We start from the raw sequence: 22,051 nt of genomic DNA, 5'->3' as shown, positions 1-22,051 counted from the left end.
ATTTTGCAAGTCGAGTTAAATTGGCTGTACATTGCAAATTTAACATTTCCTTTTTAATGTGTTTCATAAGGTTAATCTATGTAATTATTTAGATAACATAGCAAACTAAATTAAATTTTTTTACTATAAAAATTTCTAGGGAGGGCGACGTCCCAGAGCCCCCCCATACCAGCCACCACTGCTGCATAGAAGTCTTAAAAATTTTTAAATATTTCAGATTTCTGCACGTTATTCATTACCGAATTTCGACCTATCACATAAGATAACCGAGACCTTCATGGCTTGACAAACAGGCACCCGATATAGACTCTAGCCAATTTTAAACATAAAATTTCAAAATTAGTTATGGCTCCCCGACTGAAACTAAATGTAAAAACTGTTCTGTTAAAAAAATAAATTAGAATTTCCCGCCTATTTTAGTTTAAATAATTTTGTAGCTTTTGTCGAACTAAACAATATTTAGTCATTTTGGTGCATTTACTCTCAAAAATAGACCCAAAAGAACATTTTTGTGGGTTATTTTATGCGATAGTTAAAATCTTTGATCTTCAAGTTTCAAAACCTCCCAGCATATGGATTAAAAGTCGGTTCGAGTAACTAAGAAATATATATCATCATAACAAGAAATAAATATACAAGTAATAAAAGTAACACAAAATTTATGTAATAAATACAATGACAGTACCGTACAATATATAATTTGACAACTTAAAAATATGATAAATCAAATAAAAGCACACGATTAAGATTCATTTTCCGATTCCGAGTTATTGTATGAATCGGCATCCTCTATCGTTTCACCCAGCTCTCGTAGTCTACTTTTAAACGAGTTCAATTTCAAATCTTGATCTGTCAGTAGCTCCAGCAGATCGTCCTGGTCTTTCCTAATTTTTTCAAGTTCCAAATCCTTCTCTTCATTTTCCTTCTCCAATTGTTTGATTCTCTCCAATAAATCGCCAGTGTTGGTTTGCGATGCAGTTGAATTTTGTGCAGGAGTAGTGGTTCCATTACTGGTTCCACCCAGGGTAGCTAGTTGCGCTTTTAGAAGAGTGATTTGGTCCACGAGTTCATTGTTTCTTTGTACAAGTTCTGATGTCTGATTCTAAAAATAATAAATCAATGTACAAGGTCAGCCAATTTCAATGCTTTTGGAAGTTTTTTTTTCATATTTCCATAGAATTTTTGAGATAAATTATGCTACGAGAACTGTATCTTAATATTTTGATTAGTTTTTCTGTTTTTAGATATTGAATATTTTTTATAATTATTAAATTTATTATTTTTTGCTTACAAGCTAGTCAGTGATATTTTTCTTAACTTCTGTTTCATTTAGTAATAATGCAAAATTATTATTTCTTTAAAAGGGACACTGTATATTTTTTCGAATGTTGTATATAAACATTATTTATATACTTATATCTTTTGTTAAGATGAAAACACTAGTAATTATTTTTCATAATACAATAATTTAGTAAGATATGGATGTATTTAATGTATTTATGAATACAAAAATTCACATATATTTGAATGATAAAACAATTGAATTACAAAACAAAAATAATTTTTTTAATTTTATTATTTTTATAAATTTTATGCAAATTTCAGAAAATCGAAAAATATACTGAGTGAATCAGATTTAATATTGAACCAGATAGCGTACGATAGTTATATGAAAACAAATAGGATTTTTTTATCGAACATTTTTTTACAAATACTTCTACGAGATACGAGGTTTGATCAAAAAGTAAATCAATCATCGATCAAATTGCGTGTGTTGTATCTTGTCTAACGAGATAAATATTGTTTTGTATATTGGTAGCACTGTTAGTGACGTAGGCATCTATCAATGTTCAGGCAACTGCCATACTTTGTGTTTAGCGAGCGAGTGAGTAAGACTGATCTCATAATCAGTGTTTTTTGTGATTTTTTTTGTAGCCAAATTAACAATCCATTATTTTTTTTTATCAAACCTCGTATAACGTGACAACCCATGTGAAATTTGGAACAAAAATCTACTACTCCTTTATATTATCCAAACTTGGAATAATTTAATTTCTCTAAGCAACCATTCATGAAATACAAACAACCATATTAATTTAACAAAAAAGCAGTACTTCCCTGTACCAAGCAAAAATTATTCACTCTTTATTATGGATTTTTTAATTATATGTGAAAAATTTTTGTTCATATTCTTAGACATCAGTCACAATACCGTAGCCATAGATTTTTGTTTAATACTACTCCAAACTGGATAAAGAAGAAGGGATAAAGAAACCAAAAAAAGGTTTTCAAGATAATTTACTTTATGACAAAATCTAAAAAAAAAAAACTAAAACCACAGTACAGTATAATAAGACAACCAATATATCAAAAGGTGACATACCAAATTTAGTTAGATTATTTCTGTTACTTTGCAAAATAAAAAAAATATATATTTTTTTAAATTTTACTACTTCAGTCTGATATTAAATCTGATTCATCCAAGGTGACCCATTTCTTACAATATAAGTTTTGGTTATAAATGAAAAATCAGAAATGTGGTGCCGTACAAACAGTTTTGTTAATAACTTTATATGGATTTATATTTGAATTTAAAAATTTGTATTCGAATCATATGTCGTTGATATCACCGTGATTAGATTATGTTATTACAGAAAACTTTTGATGTAAGTAACACCTCTCTGTCTCTATAATAGTAAATAAAAAGACAGTGGTATGAGATTTTAGTTGAATTTCCCATTAACAGATGGCACAACTAAAGCATAGTCTAGTCTAACACATCACAACTATTCCCCAAATTTGATTCACTTTTATATTTTCTTAAATTGTCTGCTGAGTAATGATTTCATACAAAAATAAAAAAATACAGGTCAAGTTTTTTTCAATGGTAAAAAGTTTGAAAAACTCATTATAAACAAATATTTGAGTACAACACATGCAAAAAAAAGTATGTAAATAATACAGTCATGTCATCACAAAAATAATGTATAGAAAATATAATCAAAATTCGTCTGAATCTCTAAAAACAAAACAATATATTGAAATGCATAATTTGCAGTTTAATTATTCTTGAAAATGGAGCTAGAGGCAACTTAATCACTTTTCGCCTATCCCTTCGAAAAATATGAGAAATTACCCAAAAATATTGAAATTGGCATAAAAGTTAACAGATTCTTTCAATTTTTAGATTCATTGAAAATATTATATATTTTCTTATCAAAATCACTTATTAGTGGAATCTTCAGTGTAATCTAACGTTGAAAAACATTTGAATATTACTTCGCTTTATTTTTCTTTTAAATTAAAAACAATATAATTTAAAATTAATTATTTGCTTACCTCTAGCTGTTCTTTTTCCCTTTGCACATTATTAAAATTACGCTGAAGATCCTGCAGCTTTTTATCCTGGTCCCTTATAAGTTCTTTATATTGTAACAACAAAGCGTTCTCATGCACGCTTAAACTCAATTCTGAGATGCCATTTGACAAATCTCTTTGCACTCCTAGAGCTTGAATAATAACCCCCTCTAATGCCTTGAATAATTTGCAAAACTCAAATTCTAATAAGAGTTCACTGGAATGTTTGGCCTTGATTTGAGGTTGCTTCGCTGCTTTTGCATACACTTCATGTCTCGATATTTCCCCTAGTTTGTTGCAGTACGTTTCTATGCCTACACGTTTCTCTATAAGTTGGGAAAGATTTTCTTTTGAATAATTCTGCACAGAGTTGTCATTAAATGCTACGCATAGTCCCATGATAAATGCACAAAGACTCTGAAATAAAACATTTTTCTGTCAAAATAAGTGGATTGAAAATTGAGTCGAAACATTATTCCAGTTTTCAAACTGCTTTAAATGTTTTCCTAGGCTAAGTTTTCTTGTACTTAAGTAGTAAATGTTCCAACGGCTACTTTTTTAAAATTCATTACGAATGTAGATGTAAAAGTTTCTAAATTTTATAAAGAATATAGCACTAACTGAAAAAGAACTATAACTAAAGTGAGAGAATAATTAAAATGTAATAATTTAACAATTTAATTTTATCGAGTGATGGTATATACAAGGTGTTCTTGAAAAGGATGGACAACGTTTGACCACAGGTTCCTTGGATGAAAACAAGACTATTTAGCCTAACTTACAAACAAACATACAAAAGTGCATGCCTACTGAGATATAGCTTTCTAAATATAGAATAGATAACCTAGTTTTTTTCAAATAATGTGAAAACTGTTTTTCTTAGAAACTTTAAATTTGGTACTCATATTTTTTTATATAAGGGCAATGTAAATATAGAATTTGGTGAGAATACATATACAGGATGTTCTCTTTCTAGTGCCTGTCCGCCACTGGCTATCCCGTAACTTTTTTGTATGTACGCCAATGACGACAGAATTAATATTTTTAAAAATAAGAACTATTTTAGAAGATTTTTTGCCACTTACAAAATTTTGATATAGTTTATGGATTTCAAGTAAAATTGGCATTTTTTACACATTAAATAATATAAAATCAGTTTAAGATAAATAGAACATTTTAGTACGAGGTGCCATATAACAGAGAAACAAATTCATAACAATAATTAAAAGGTTGTGATTTAATTTTAGCTTACTTTGTTTTTTATTGCAATTTATACTTTTGCTGAACAAACTGATATGTTATTAGTCTTGGGTTATTGTGAAGGAAATTGTTGTGCTACTGTTCGAACATATGCTGAAAGATTTCCTAATCGAAGAACTCCAAATCACAAAACATTTGCTAATGCAAAGAGACGCCTTCGGGAAACAGGACGTTTTTGACCTGTAACATTAAATCGTGGATAATGTACGGCCGGAATTATTCAGCTGGAGGAACACATTTTGGAAAGGGTCGAAGAAATTCCTCAAGTAAATAAAAGGCGTTTAGCGGCAGAGGTTGGCTTTCAAAAAGTTCCTTTAATAGAGTATTAAAAGACCAGTTATTACAGGTTAAAGGTATTACAGGGTACAGGTAGGTATTACAGGTTATTAAAGGTCTAACAGGTGGATAGGTAGAGGAAATAATGCCCCTTTAAAATAGCCACCTCGATCCCCGGACCTAAACCCATGTAATTATTTCATTTGGGGAGCGTTGAGGACCACAGTTTAAAATAACTTTTCAATAAATACAGAAAACGAATATGGGAAAGAATACAACATCAAATTAATGTTATGAGAGGTAATGCACAATTATTGGATAATTTCTAATTTTCGAAGAATTAATATTGCGTTTAAGAACAAGAAAGTAACTTTGAGCATTTACTGTAACATTATTTTAACATGATTACAAATATCAGTTTATTAAAAATGTTAATGTTGACTTTCTTACATTATTAGTTGATATTGTTTATTTAAAATATTGGTGTTGACTTTTATTTTATTGATTGATAATAATAATAATAATAATAATACCAAAAATGTGTAGTTATTTTTTTAATGTGACGTGTTTTCATTATTATTCCCTGCTTTGAGGCTGCAGTTATAAATTATTTTTTATAAATCAGAATTTTTGCCTATATTTAATGTATAAAAAATGTGAATCTTACTCGAAATCCATAAACGATATCGAAATTTTGTTAAGAGCAAAAAATCTTCTAAAATAGTGCTTATTTTAAAAAATATAAATTATGTCGTCATTGGCGTACACACAAAAAAGTTACGGGATAGCCAGTGGCGCACAGGCACTAGAAATAGAACATCTTGAATATTCTCCAAATATATTCTCTCCAAATTCTATATTTACCTTGCCCTTATATAAAAAAATAAGTGTACCAAATTTGACGTTTCTAAGAAAAATAGTTTTCAAATTATTTGAAAAAAATAGGTTATCTATTCTATATTTAGAAGGTTATATCTCAGGAGGCATGCACTTTTGAATATAGGTATAGGTAAGTTAGGCTAAATAGTCTTATTTTGTATGTCTGTATGTCATTTCAGGCTTGTTGCTTGTCAGTACCTCGACAATACCTTTCTTAATCGCTGGATTGGACGCGCAGGTCCCCAAACTTGGTCAGCTCGTATATAAATCCTTGTGATTTTTAAGTATGGGGTCACCTCAAGTCTCTTGTGTATAAGACACCTGTACTAAATGAAAACGAGTTACGAAAGTGAATAATTCAAAGTTCTGATGTCATACAAAATTCTCCAGGAATTTTTTAACGAGCGAGACAATCAATGATAATACGATTGGAATCATGCGTTTTAGCAGAAGGTGGCCATTTTCAATATCTGCTTTGATTTTGTGTCGAAACTGATTATTTCTATCGTTGTTGTTTATAGTTGCCAGCACTTTTTCTAAGAATAGATTAGTATTAAGAAAAAAATTCAAGACACCTTTTTTGTTGTAAAATGACGAGGAGTCTTAGTTTATGAGGTGAACCATATTTAGAATATTAGTCTAATTTCTGGACTATAAATGAATATCTTCCTTCACAGGATCAATTTCGGACTAGTCAGGATGAGATTAAAGCTCGGATTAAAGCATTGGATTGCAAGAACAGATTCAATTTGATTATCCGAAAATCAAACTTAAGTAATAGTTCTATTTCTGAAAATAATGACATCTTTAGTAATGTAGTAGCTGGATTTATGCAAGTGTAATTATAAAGTAAGGCAAAAAAGGATATCTGGAATTTGGAAGTCCCCATTTAACCCTATAGAAATACCATATTTAAAATATTGTTTACTACGACACCGTTTACAACGACATTTCGGATTTAGCGACGCGTTTTTATATACATTCACCATAGAATCTGTCCGTTATAACGACCAATAGTGATATATGGCCTTAAAACCAATGCACTGCCCTTCCGCCCGCCCTGCTGACATCCACGCTTTTGACACCAGTTAGTATGTTTGGGACAAATTACGACTTATCTATGCATACAGTTATATTATATGAATTAATTACCACTTTCTATCACGATGTCGAAGAAAAAAGTGTTTAATAAAGAAGAAAAATCACATACAATATAGAGATTAAAAAACAGAGAAACTAATGCAAGCAAGCAAAAGAATGTAGCGTGTCACACTACGATTTCAACAATTTGGAAGGATAGAAATAAAGTAGTCTCTATTCGTAAACAATTCATTGAAAATGAAGCATGCAAAATGTTTTGAACACAAATATGTACCGGGTGGCCAACTAAGAACGTCCACCGGTCATATTTTAGAAACGAATCATCGCACAACTTTAGGCAAAAAAATTACATTGAGGAAAGTGGCCCTGAAAAATTGTTGGAAAATATTTGCTCTAAAATGGCCACTAGGTAAGCTAACAGCCACGTCTAAATATAAAATTGGGATTTTCTCCATATTTTACTGAATTAACGGGTACTGAAAATATATGCAGTGTAATCCTTAAATAATGTCGACTCTTTATTGTCCAACACTTTTTGTTCTATCTCCAACAATAAAGTGGTGGGACGACTACAAATCAATTTTTTTTAAATGCCGCTTACTCCAGTTAGGCCTAATGGAATTTAAAAAATTTGGCCTCGCTGCAAAGAGCTTTCTTTAATCTATATCGACTGCATTTTAAGCTATTTTTATTTAAAGATTATCGTCGCTGCTAGGGAGCGTTATATGACATGTTTACAAATTTCACAACTTTTCTTAGAAAAATCAAATGGAATGGTATATTCGATTTTGCACTATGAAATGGAGATTTAAGGCCTAAGACAGCGGTCGGCAACTGGCGGACTACGGTGCAGATCCGGACCGCGGAAGGTAAATAACTGGACCTCCAAAAATTTTTTGAAAATATAATTACTCAAATTATTTAAAAATATTTTTTTCTGTAGATAACAAAACGTTTGAGTGCTACCCTCATCATTTTTTAATGGTTAGTACGTCAGTAAAAAAACTGGCTCAAGACCGCAAATGTAATTTCTTCCATTGATTTTTGAATACAAATATGCCTATCTATTGTATTTCATATTATTTTGCGAGTGCAAATTAAAATAAAAAATTAGTAAGGAATATGAGTTTTTTCTGGACCTCATTAAAAATTTTAAAAAGTATCTGGACTCTACCTAAAATTACTTGCCGACCCCTGGCCTAAGACATCAGTGAAAACCGCAACTCAATATCTTTCTTCTAAGGGTAGACACAAAGTTTAAATTACGAATAATTATTACATTTGACTACGAAATTGATAAAGTGGCCGTTGAAAACAAATAGGCTGCGACATTGAGACAATGCAAAAATAATATAAAAAAATATTCAGATTGTCATGGTTGTTATTGTGTTTTCCTCCTTTCTAACTGAATTTGTGTTTCGGATTTTAAATTAATTCCTAAAATTAAAATGATTCTTGCAAATGAAAAAGCATTTGACATGTTAGCAATTCTTCGACTGCATGACAAATGCAACTGTTACTGCTAGGGTTTATGCGGTACAATATCCTGAAAGACTTCATCATACTAGAAGAGGAAAATCCACAATGGATAAAAGAAGTGCAACAGGTTGCTGGTCTGTAAATGTATGGTATGGAACTCCTTGTAGACAAATAATTGGACCTTTTGTTGTTAATGAAAGCCATAATGGAGAACGTTATCTAAATTTAAGAAATGAATCTTTCCAACAGACTGCTGCCCTTCGCATTTCTCTGCATACGTTTAGGAATTTTTCGAACAAACAAATCCTGGCAGGTGGATGGGGCGTGGAAGTTTATTCTCTTGGTCACCCAGGTGTCCAGATCTGACTTGTTTAGATTTTTATTTATGAGGTGGAATAAAAAAGCTTGTGTTTTCTACCAGAGATGAAAGAATAGGAAATATTTCAGTGGACTTCTGTTCTATCCACTCGGCAGAGAGTGATTTCTTGTATTGAAAATGATGGACAGTATTTTGAGCATCTAGATTCTAGATTATCCATTCAGGGTCTAATATATTGTATTTTTACGTTTTTTTCAATAAACCCTGTTGTTATTACTATTAGATTCGTTCTAATTATTATTATTCATTTTTAATTATTATATTTTATAAGATATTATAGTTTCTTTGGTAGCTTCAGAATCGTATCTGTCTATAAGTGGTAAGCAACTCATATTACGTCAGCAGGATGCGTAAATTCATAATTTAAACTTTATGTGCTAATATCTACCCTTAGACAAAAGATATCCAGTTACGGTTTTCACTGACGTCTTAGGCTTTCAATATTCTATTTCATCATGTAAAAACAAACATACCATTCCATTTGATTTTTCTAAAGAAAAATTGTGAAATTTGTAAGCATGTCATATAACACTCCCTAGCGGCGATGGTAATCTTTAAATAAAAATAGCTTAAAATGCAGACGATAGATTAAAGAAAGCTCTTTGCAACGAGGCCAAATTTGTTAAATTCCATTAGGGCTAACTGAAGTAATCGGCATTTAAAAAAAAAATAAAAAAATTGTTTTGAAGTCTCCCCACCACTTTATTGTTGGAGATAGAGCAAAAAATGCTAAACAAAAAAGAGTCAACATTGTTTAAGGATTACACTGCATATATTTTCAATACCCCTTAATTCAGTATAATATGGAGAAAATCCCAATTTTCTATTTACTCGTGGCGGTTACGTCATCTATCAGACATTTTAGAAACTAGCAAAGATTTTCCAGCAATTTTTCAGGGCCACTTTCCTCAATGTAATTTTTTTTCTAAATCTGTGCGATGATTTGTTTCTGAGATATGGCCGGCAGCCATTCTTAGTTGGCCACCCGGTACATACTTAAAGACTTGTATTTTAAATTTTTAATTTTTTCCATAAAAATTTTAAATAAAATATATGTAATTGCTTATTACGTCTATCGGTGATAACAACAGTAAACAAACGGTCCCTTGAAGGTTGTAATAACATTTTAACTGTAGTAACAAAAATAAAGAAAAAATATATAAGCACTTCTTAAAAAAAAATAGCAGTAGGAACGCTGTTCTTATCTTAAATTAACTATGACAAAATTACCATTTGAGAACCAACCTGTAACAATTCCTCGTTATTATCATATTCACTTGCAGACGTCTGTGCCGTCAAAAATGCCATTGCTCCAGGTACATTTAAAAAAATTTTGACCGCCTGAGGACAATGTGCCATCCAGTTTGCTAGTAACATTAAAATACCTAATTTCGCTTGTAGCTTACTGGTATGCTGCAGAAACACTGCACACTGATGAAGTAAACTAACGGGTTGTGCTCCTAAATTAGTGGCCAACAGGACTCTAAGCAACTGCTCTTTTTGTGCAGGATTCTCTATAAGACAATGTGATAGAGCTACAGCTGAAAACCAGTTACTTAAATGATCGTTACTAAACAAACCACTACACAATAATTGTCCGGTAGTGACGGCAGCATTGCCTGCGTTACTGGGGAGTAGAGTTTGAACCACAAGTTCTTGTCCGATTTCATTTTTAAATAAGAAACATTCAAAACAATATAACACTGCACAACGCAGGGCGAATGGTTGTTTTTCGTTGACCATCGACATTAAAAGTACAACTATGGCTGGTCTAGGTGGATTCGAGGGAGCTAAAACACCTGCAAAATACTCTTGATTCGTTAAATTACCCCTGATGACTTCTCCAACAGTGTTTATTGTTTCCGTTAATATATCTGCAGGCACACCACTTGCCATTAAAATATTACTTAGCGCTTCTAACAGATTAGCATTCCTCATTGCTTTTTGGCATGCAGTTATAATTTGTACGGGATTATTTGGAGACACTAGAGTTCTTATCAGCTGTAGGACACAGTGGAAATTTGATACTTTTTGAGGGCTCCAGCCTATCTCTTCTAAATTGGGAGGTAAAATAAACATAGGAGATAGTTTTTGGATATAAGAACCCTCCTTAAAGAAATTTATATTACTTGTGTTGTTCTTCAACAGATTTAGCATAAGCAACAAACAATCTTCTACAACTATACCACCGTCTGTCCAACCTTCTTCGCTAATAACGTCAAAGAGTCTATCAAAAGCATTTTCAAACGCTACTATTTTCTGAATGTTAGCATTCGATTTGGTCAGATTGATAAGTAGTAGCAATGCATCATTTCGTATGACTTCTCGATTTTCTAATAATAAATCCATTAGTTTAGAAACACCCATAGGGCTTACCAAAATTATGTCTTGTATTTCTTTCGGCTTAGAAGCTATGATAGACGTAAGCAACTTAACCGCTGGCCACCGTACTCTGAAATCATAATCTTCTAAGAATCCTAATACTAAGCTTACATTTTCTGGATTTTTTAAAAACATTTCTGTAAACTGCTCCCCCACGTTTACTTTCATATTAATGTTGTTTTCATTTTCCTCCTCAAAAACTTCCTTAGATGTTATGTTACACAAAGTATCTAAACAGTAACCGATTATTTCACAGTCGCTTCGGTCTAACTCCAACACTTGTCTTAAAACGTCCATTCCTTGCGCTCCCACTTCTAACCTGTATTTTTTTGAAAGAGCTTTAAGTGCTCTGCAAGCATCTCTTCTATCTTCTAAAAGAGTAGATGTACTAACTCTACTAACTAGTCTTTCTACCTAAAATTTTAAGGTTATGTGTTTACTGACAGATGTTCGTGAATCAAATGAAAGTACTTACTGTTTCGGCCCCCGTAGGTTGACTTCCAGGAGGAGGGGCCCCTAGGACTGATTTTAAACCACTTCGAAAGTATTCCATTATTATTTTCTTTAATTTATTGATTTAACTTTCAATTCATATTTCTTAGATTGATAAACATAAACGATACACGTCAGAAATATGACAACTCAACTCATATGAATGTAGATAGGTCCGGAATTCAGGTGCCTCCACTGCACGATCTGCGGTTCTGCATACGTTGAAATTTAGCAGAGGAAGAAGAAATAATAGATTAGTTCGTCTATCTACCACTAGGTGTCGACACTAAAGAAATTAAAGAGGGCCAGTTCAACAATTTACGATTTTATATCAAAATCAAGATGCGTTCTGATTAACAATTACTATAGGTGCATTACTTCAGGCCATTTAATTTACTTTAGGGTCCGTAGCCGATCCAACCCAGTCATTATAATATTTGCGTCATTAGACTCTAAATCTCAGTATACAATTATTTTTTAATAAGCAGGTACCAAAAGAATTGGCATTGGCCCCTAGTTTAGATAAGTTAATTTAGATAATTTAAGAAAGATAGATTAACGTTACTTTACAGATTATTATCTGTAAAATTTTATAACTGTTTGCTAATTGCTAAAAATTTCATGAATGTTTACTATATGTATATACATGTCTATATTATATTTTCACTAATTCACAAGTGAGAGGTTCAAAATCCGTTGATTTATGAAATAGGTAGGTAAGACGTAAATAATTTGAAAACAAATTTCTTCTTTATAAAAAATATTTTTATTTGGCATTAAAAACAAAAATATAGGGTACTGTACCTATATGCTTTGTGCTCCTTGTGGCAATTATTTTTGTAAAAGAGATCCCTCTTCATTTTCTTCCAAACAGGCACAGTTCCAAATTTCAAGATTTATGTCAAATTAATTCAAGAATTATTTGCTAAAATGTATAGCAAGTGAGAAATATGGTTAAAACTTAATATACCATAAGCCCATTGTATTAGAAAAACCTTTAGCTCGTATTGGATTTTTTGTCCATATCTTTTTTTAGAAATATAAAGCGTTATGTACAAAATGTACGGTTTTGTCTACATATTTGTTTTTTTTTGCTACCTGTGACAAAACAAATAAATAAAAAGTTAATCAAATAAATTCTTGCCCCAAAAGGATTATTAATGAAGTGGTTTATTTTAACTACAAATTTTTACATAACTAAGGGAAATTTAAGAAAATCACTCTTTTGGTGGATAGTATGGCACAACTGTTATTAATTTTTGCAATGATTGTCTAAGTAGAATTCTACAAATCCAGTGATTCTCCGTCAGAGGCTGCCACGGTGTTTTCGATTATTGAATAAGGAATAGTAATGGTAACACAATGTCGTAATATACAAACATTCACTATAATGTTTCCAATCGGGACCGCGAAGCCGTCAAAAGTCGTTATATACAGGGTCCTTCGCGGCCAGAGCTGAGAACTACGTTCAGAAGGACGCAAACTACCAGACACGAGACGCAGACAGCGGTGCGTGTGAATTGGAATTTTTACCTCAGATACCAAAGTTTCCCCAAAAACGCTCCAAGCAGTCCCAAACCACTCCATCCACAGCAGTCAACACCGCCAGATGTCGATGCTGTCAACGGAGACACCGAGGATGACTCACTGCGTGAACTACCAAAATTCAACGACCTTTCCAAAGATTACGTCGTCGCTCCTAAAAACAGCTCTAAATCACCCTGACGTAGCAGTTGACATCGCTAGATGCTGTTGGAGTAGCAACAAATGCCATCTACGAGATTTAAAGGAAGAAAGTTCGGATTTCGGAGACCAAAAGTTAACCGAAATCGACGAAGAAGCCCATGAGACCACATATAAGGCGACGGTTAATCCCACTGGCCAGAAATAATATGGACGGTGAAATCCAAAACCGATAATGGTGCCACACTAAATCGGACCACCAAGCAGAAACACCCGCGGGGTTGCCGTAGCTTGTGTACGACCCTCAACCTCATTTAGCCACAGAATAGTAACATTTCGGAACCTGGCCAGTTTGGGAACACGATCAAAGTTTTATATACGTATTTGTTGTACATGTACTTACATACCATTATTACCATTTATTGCTATTATAAGCATGAGATAATAATGAATAAATCCAAATATTTCAAAAAATAGTTATACTCTCTCTAAAAAATAACCACATGAGCTCAGAGCTCTCATAGCTTCTCAATCTACCTGCCTAGGTCCTTCCTATCTACGACGAATACTGTCAAAGGGTACCCATCTCTTAAGCTGCTATAGACAATAGCTCTAAAGCTACCATACACTAACCCTCCCAGGAGGTGCAGTGAAGAAAGTACCTCAAGCTCCAAGGTGCTTTACCGAGGCATACAACTTTAGTTCCTAGTCACCACTTAAAGACACAAGAGTAGCCGACTTGCAGTGCTTCTAGTAAATTCAGTGCAAAACAGTTTAAGGGTCAGTTAAAACCCATAAAACAATCGAACTAAAAGCAAGTGAAGTGCATCAGTATGTACTGGACCTAAAATAGAGCAGTAACCAATTATCCTGAAGCAGTTCTCATTCACTCCTGACTTCCCTTGTGGTTAGCGTCAAGGAGGAGACGCCCGAGCTATCTGGATGTCCAACATCCCAGCACCGCAGGTAAAAATGGAATCAGATCAAGTCTTTCCATCCTCACTATACAAATGCTTAGGGGTAATGATGATAGGTCAAATCCACCGCTAGCTAGACGAACTAAACGAAATCCGAAATCCATTGCTTGGCGCTTCTCAAAGAGGGGCGTTAACTTTAGAACAATCCACGGTCAATATTTCACGGCAATAGGCATTTATGCCTAAAATAAACAATTTAGAAAAATATAAAAATTATATTTACCAACTATCTAATATCTAACCCTTACCTTTGGTCCTTTACTAGCTCTAACTAAAACGAAAGTATATTTATTGCAACTCTGATTATTCTAATATACAGGGTGGCCCCGAGGTAATGGGCCAAAATTCATGGATAGATTCCCGAAGCAAAAATATTGCGATTTAGCCGAACTTACCTTAGTCCAAAAGTTGATAGTTAAAGAGATACAGGGTGTTAAGTGTAAGATATTATTTTAGCTTCTTTTCATTTATTTCGGGCGCCATATTCTTGAAATAGTATTTTCCACAAAGACAAATAATTTCAAACATTTAATAACTGAATAATCTAAAGCTTATCAAATAATAGGAATGTTATGTCATGCCATCTGGGTATTTTCAAAGACGCCGCAGTAAAACGAATAAACGGGTGCAAAACACGATCAAACCAACAAGGTTTTAGGTACTGCAATCTACGAAAATACTCCACATATAACTCCACATGTAAATATTCTTATAACATATACTTGCTTAGTCCTACATATAAAATTATTTACTTTTATTTATGAGTACGTGAAAATAATTCTTAAAATATGGGGTCAGGATAACCGCAAACGCATGATTAACAATCGCTTTTTTAGCTATTATTTTATTTGAGTAAATTTAAATAGTAACAATGAATAAACAGAACATCAAGGATTTTATTTTTGTGCTTACTTTTGTTCTACATGTTTTACTTTTCAAGATTTCAGTACCTAAAAACGCCAGAAATTTGACTATTTCTCGGCCAGGGATATGGACACCTTAATAAATGCAAATATCTACACAAAATTTTGGGGTTTGGGTTTTTTGGGTAGAGGAATTGAAATTTGTTCACATTTTGGTTATACTTCATAGAGGGCGCCAGCTGCCGTAGATTGAATGTGTTGATAACGACATAACTTTTTTGTACTTTAAGGTATCTCATCTTTGGTATCAAATTCTTATTTTCCAATTTTTTTTACACAAAAAATGTAAACTTTATGAAAGTAGCTGTCTCGCACCGTTTCCGAGATATTTGGCTTTGCAACTTTCAATGCTAGTAGTTGAAATAATTAAAACAATTTAGAAATGTCAAAAACAAGGGTTTATTTAGAATTAAAAATTGTAATAAACAGTAAAATAGTGAATATTATTAAAAAAATATGCCTTTTTGACAATAATTGCTCAAAATTCTAATTTCAATACATTTATCAGCGCGCTTATTAAAAGATTGTCTTATTTTAAAGTATAAAGCCTTAACGCGAAATGACTTTGCAGCATTTAAAACCTGCTGTTAAAGTTCTTCTCAGGTGTTTATAGTTTCTTCATAGACAACTGATTTCATGTAACTCCAAAAACGCAAATCTTGGCATTATATCTCATATTTATGTATACGAGTATACAATTTAAATTGTGAGCTAAGATGTAATTTTAATTAGGTAGGAATAATACTTAATAGAAATTAGCGTATAAATGACAGCAATAAGACAAGTGGAACACTTATTTGATTTTCGTCCAAATCCTACTTGAGAAACTTTACCGGTAAATTAATAATACCTGTAAGTACTTAATAGGGTTGTTGACCAAATTTCAAAAAGTAGACAATATAATTTTACACGTACTAATTAGTGTGTATGCACAATTAGAGATTGGAAATGCGTTGGAACAGTTTTAAAATAATTATTTAAAACTGATTTTTTTATAATATTTCAAAACGGCTGTGACGTCATAAGGTACCTTGTAGTGAAATTATGTGTATATGATTGCGTACAGGAAAAAAATTGGAGGAAGAAGATGCTCTGTCAGCACTGTCAGTAGTGTCAGTCTGTCAGTGACATTGTCGCATAAAATATTTTCAAGTCTGCAAGTTATTTTCCTTAATCTTCGAATTCCTTTATTAAGTAAAATTATTATTTAGTAATAATCATTACTACTACTACTTTCCTCCCCTTAGAATTAAAGCAGAATGTGTGAAACGGAATTTGTGAAAGCTACTTATTTTACCGAAAATTTATATTTTTATGATCATGAATTGAATTTTTAAAAAGAGACGACCGTTTTAATATTGGCGAAATCAGAGGTATAAAAGCATTCAGGTAAGGATTAACATATTTTATGAATGATTTTATTGTGTTTATTTATAATATAAATAATAAATATAAATAGCTATTTATTTACGGAAAATTATAGTGCAGTTCGGGAGTCTTTTGGAGATAATGCAATTGGGTATGTGGAATGTGGAATGTGGAACAAAACACCACTTAAATTTTGTTGAATCCATTACAATCAGGAAATTAATAATAACTATCACAAATACTCTTAATTGATAGACTGCTGTCACTAGTGTCACTACTGTCACTTTTGTTTAAAAAACAGGAAACAGGGTAACACGGTTTGATGGACAATTTTGATATATTTTCTTCTTCAAAATTATGCAATAGGATCGCTACTAGCTTCTTGTTGAATTGTCCCTTATGACGTCAGTCTAGTTTTTAAGTAACACAAAAATTCATAAATGATTTCTACCACTAATTTGTCATATATTTAAAATTTGACTATACAGGCAGGTTCTTTTATATAAAATCTTTGTATCAACAACAATTTGTATTGTTTTTATAGTCAACAACCCTATTGTAATTTAATGCAACAGCATTGGAAGTTTCAAAGCCAAATATCTCGAAAGCAGTGCGAGATAGCTACTTTCATAAAGTATACATTTTTTGTGTAAAAAAGTTGGAGAATAACAATTTGATACCAAAGATGAGATACCTTAAAGTATAAAAAAGTTATGTCGTTTTTAATACATTTAATCTGCTGCTCTATGAACTTTAACCAAAATGTGAACATATTTCAATTCCTCTACCCAAAGAACTCCAAACTCCAAATTTTTGTGAAGATATTTGCATTTGTTAAGGAATAAATGAAAAAAACTAAAATATTATTTTACATTTAACACCCTGTATCTCTTTAACTATTAACTTTTGGACTAAGGTAAGTTAGGTTAAATTGCAATATTTTTACTTGGATAATCTACGCATGAATTTTGGCTCATTACCTCGGGACCACCCTGCATAACATGTATAAAGGGGTACTTGAATATAAACAGTTTTTTGAAGGAGTCCACGAAAAAAAGATTGAATACCATTGATGTTGAGCACGATGAATTGATGATGAAAATTTTAAATCAAAAGTTTTCCTTAGCACAAAAAAGCGAGAGATGACGTTTAATCGTCGCACTGTATGTGCGTTGATGGTTGAACACTATGTGCGTATTGACCTGTATATTTCACCTGTGATATCGTTGCACAGTGTAACCTCACCTTCGTTATATTTTAAGGTGTAACTCCGTCTTCCGCTATCTTTAATCTCGTACATTATATATCGGACACACCTCTCTTACCTGTCTCCATCTTATTCAACCAAAATGCATTAACAGATCTCCGTTCCTTGGAATTTGGTTCCGCTAAATTAATTCTAGCCTCGCTTTATGTAGGTACTGTCTACTTCGTAAAAATTAATCAGTTTCATGTTGTTTCAGTCCTTAACAATTGTTCCACAGGATTGTTTATACACACGTTTTAAATCAAATTCAAATTATCCCTATTACAACTAATACGAGCCCTAACAACTTGTTCGGACAAAATGTAGTTTAAAAATAAAACAGCTATGTAAAATACGTATTTTTATTTTATATAGTGAAACCACTTATGATCAGTATAATTGGTAATTATCTTTCAAAATATGTGAATTATGTGGCAATATGCTACAAAAGAAGTGTTCTTCATCGTCTTGTAAGTTAACACCAACAAAAATACCAATTTATTCTGACAACTTAATGTTCGGACATTTAAAGTTGACGGACGTTTAGCAATGTATAAAAACGATATGTTGTGTTATTTGGCTAAGTAGGTGGTGCTTAAACGTAAAAACAAGCAACGTATATTGTTATTCATCTTATTGCTCTCAACGACAATGGTTCGTGGCGTAGCAACTGACATTAAAGTGCGAGAAATTATTGTTAAACTGTATCATGAAGGTAATTCGATGGAAAAAATTAGTAAGTGTTTAAATATCGCAAAATCTACTGTCGGTGATGTTATTAAATTGTATGGGGAAACAGGTAGCGTCAATATAAGAGGCAAAAGTAAAGGAAAACCTAAACGTGTGTCACAAAGAGACCAAAGAGCATTGGTACAAATTTGTAAAACTAACAGAAGAGCCACTGTGCGTGCAATTACAGCCAAGTGGAACAAACGCTGCGGCTTAAATGTGTCCAGAGAATGTTGTAGGATATGGATTCATAAGTCTGGCTTGAATTTTTACAAGGTAGTTGATATATTTCTTGAATAAACTATAAAATAACACTTATTTACTTCTTTTTATTTATAGGCTAAAGAAAAGCCACTTCTAACTGAACGTCAAAAAAGGAACAGACTTATTTGGGCTAAATCCAAGTTATCGTGGACTATTCAAGATTGGACTGCAGTTGTATTTAGCGACGAATCCAAATTTGACGTTTGCGTGGGAGACTTGAGAAAGAGAGTAATACGAACTAAGAAAGAGGCATTTCATAAAGATTGTCTGAAACGCACAGTAAAATTTCCTCAGAGCGTTATGATTTGGGGATGTATGTCCGGAAAAGGTGTAGGCACTTTGAATTTCATCAACGGGACAATAAACGCGCAGAAATATCAAGATATTCTCCAAGAAAATTTATTGCCATCACTACAAAAGCTACATCCCACTGGAAATTTCATCTTTCAACAAGATGGAGCTTCATGCCACATGGCCAAATCAACAAAACATTGGTTTGCAAATAATGAAATGAACGTTCTATCGTGGCCTGCAAACAGCCCCGATTTGAATATAATCGAGAATTTATGGCACGTAATGAAACAAAAATTGCGAAACCAACCCCAAAGATCTGTTGAAGGTCTAAGAAAAACAATTCAAGAAATATGGAATAATTTTACCGAAGATTTTTGGTTAAAACTCATTTCCACAATGCCTAAGAGGATCAAAGCTGTTATTGAAGCAAAAGGAGATGTAACTTCTTTTTAATTCATTCTTTTAGAATGTATTTCTAGTATGTCCGAACATTAATTTGCCAGAATACATTGGTATTTTTGTTGTTGTATATTACAAATATATTAAAAAAAAACTTCGTTTCTAGGGTTTCATCCCATAATACATAAATATAGGAAGATAAATACGTATAATATTGGAAATAAATGATTTCACCATATAAAATAAATATATAAAGTTTGCATAGCTGTTTTATATTTAAACTACATTTTGTCCGAACATTAAGTTGTTAGGGCTCGTACATATGTTTTTAATTTACTTAAGTGTAAGTGGATTTTACAATAAACAGAAAGATCAACAAAAACAATTAAGAAATTGTCGCAATTCTCTATCTTTGTGACGTGGCACTTTTTTGCACGTAGGTAGGTACCAATAAAAATATTTCTAAAAATATGTTTCAATATTTTAAAGAACCTAAAGGAAATAAATATGTTTCTATTACAACTGATATACAATAAAGGATCTATACAGTGTACAACGCTCCACCATATAAACTACGGCGCAAAATAAGTCGATTTAACTAAACTTGCCTTAGTCCAAAAACTGATTAACGAAGCTACAGGGTGTCAAAGTTGAAAAAATAAATAACATTTTCTTTAATATCTTTCAACTACTTTGAACGACCATCGGGACACATTTAAACTAAAACTTTTCTGTTTAAAAAAGTTATACCTTGCTAATATGTATCTCTAAAGTCAACCCATTTCAACAAAAAGGCATTTAAATTTGTAAATGCATAAGAAATTTGTTTAAATTATTTTCAGCTCCACTGATAAAAAATTAAAAATTAGAAGCAATCGTTTATTAGCAAGAAATATGCCTTTAAAAGGAACAGTGCAATTACAATTTTAAATTTCGTTTGTTTTACAATTTTACTGCAAACAAAATTGACAGAGTAACCAATCTAAAAGAACCAAAAAATAACTAATTATTATTGACCTGTTTTAAAAGAGGTTCAAAATGTCCACCACCTACATGTATGTGAGAGATTAATTCTATGCAAAATATTAAACCTTTGTAAGATTTGTGGATTATTTCTAATGACGTTTGTACCATGTTGAATTCTTGCCACAGATCATCTCTATTATTGACGGGTATCGAATAAACCATTTCTTTTAGGGTATCCCAGAATAAATCTATCGGAATTTACTGAAGCGTTGTTACCCCTGCCGATCCATTTGATTTAAAAAATGTCGTACATTAAGAGAGTAATGAGGGGAAGCCCCGTCGTGCATATACTATATAGTCAATATTTGAGCTAAAAAAACTATTCCAGCAATTCTGGTAATCTATTTTCAAGGAAGTCTAAATAATTTTTCCCATTAATCCGATCAGGCAAAATAGCAGGGCCAATAATATTATTATGATTTATCTCAGCCCAAACGTTTATTTTAAACTAATGTTAGTGGTGTCGTATTTTAGAAGCACGGGGATTTACCTCGGCATACACATGTTCATTGTGAATGTTTGATATTCCCAGTCTCTTACAACTTACGGTCGGTTCTTCATTTATAAAATTTATTAAAAAAATTGTTCTATTACATCGGGAATGTTGTATAGTTACATTATATAAAAGCATTACATTTTGGTTTATATGGGACGATAAGGCTCGTGACAACCACCCATTTAGTACAGTCATTGAAGCTTTTCACCTCCGAATTCTTTGAAACTGAACCGATCGACTTGAAATTTGACAGATAGTTAGATAAAAGGTCAATGAATGACATAGCGCCGATTGACGCTTCCACCCTGTTGGGAATTGACACCCCTTCTCGGGGGTGGAAATATTTTTTTTTCAAAAATAACGCTGAAAATCGATAGAGAATCAAATTTTGAGCAAAAAATATTCGAAGAATTTTTTCGAGCAATCAATAGTTTTTTAATTATTCACGATTGACAACTTGGAATTTTGAGTGAAAAAAAAACAAACACTTTTTCAAGGTATTTTTCGCGAATAACTCAAAAACTACGCATTTTAATAAAAAAAGTGTAATGAACAAAAATGTAGCTTATAAATAAACAAAGAAAATCGAAAAAAAGATTAACTTTACGAGTATAACGCTCCAGGAGTTTTGTAGTACTCAAAAAGACCTTTAAAATGAGCAAAACTTAATTAGAGCAAAATTGAAGGAGTCAAAAACAGATGGGTTGCTTATATTTTTTAAGGAAAAATGAGCAGTAAACGCTGTATCATTTCCATTAGAATTAAAATTAATCGTAGACTCTTTACAATTAGTTTTGTTTTAGTGTTTTTCATACGATCCTGATGTTAGACCGGTTTAGAATGCGTATTTTTTTAATGATGTACGGTAAAAGTTGAAAACGTATTTTTCATTATTCAAAAAAAATGCCTTATTTATATAATAACTCTGAAACTACGTAAAAAATAATAGACAACAAAAATATAGCTTTTTTTTCAACAAATATTTTGCTTTTTTATTCCTATAGCATAAAAAATAAAGGAGATATCGCCGCTTGAAGTATC

General features: G+C 32.0%; 1 protein-coding gene across 1 annotated transcript; it reads right to left on the bottom strand.

The window, feature by feature from the left end:
• Positions 1-642: 642 nt before the first annotated feature.
• Positions 643-11,745, bottom strand: LOC108905282 (general vesicular transport factor p115). Its single transcript, XM_018708084.1, has 4 exons — positions 11,589-11,745; positions 9,977-11,527; positions 3,340-3,774; positions 643-1,102 (listed from the first exon to the last, which is right to left on the bottom strand). The coding sequence occupies exons 1-4, from the start codon at positions 11,664-11,666 to the stop codon at positions 743-745; spliced, it is 2,424 nt and encodes an 807-aa protein (XP_018563600.1). The 5' UTR covers positions 11,667-11,745; the 3' UTR covers positions 643-742.
• Positions 11,746-22,051: the final 10,306 nt, after the last annotated feature.

This window comes from Anoplophora glabripennis, unplaced genomic scaffold (genome assembly GCF_000390285.2).
Source record: "Anoplophora glabripennis isolate ALB-LARVAE unplaced genomic scaffold, Agla_2.0 scaffold245, whole genome shotgun sequence".
Classification (NCBI taxonomy): domain Eukaryota; kingdom Metazoa; phylum Arthropoda; class Insecta; order Coleoptera; family Cerambycidae; genus Anoplophora; species Anoplophora glabripennis.
Note: the sequence above shows the minus strand (reverse complement) of the source record. Positions and strands in the feature narration are given on the sequence as shown.

Excerpts from the sequence above, each read along its gene's own strand:
- LOC108905282 (XM_018708084.1), bottom strand. The coding sequence starts at position 11,666 with ATGGAATACTTTCGAAGTGGTTTAAAATCAGTCCTAGGGGCCCCTCCT. Across the intron at positions 11,528-11,588 it reads AACCTACGGGGGCCGAAACA|GTAGAAAGACTAGTTAGTAG; the intron begins GTAAGTACTTTC and ends TTAAAATTTTAG. Across the intron at positions 1,103-3,339 it reads GGGAAAAAGAACAGCTAGAG|AATCAGACATCAGAACTTGT; the intron begins GTAAGCAAATAA and ends TATTATTTTTAG.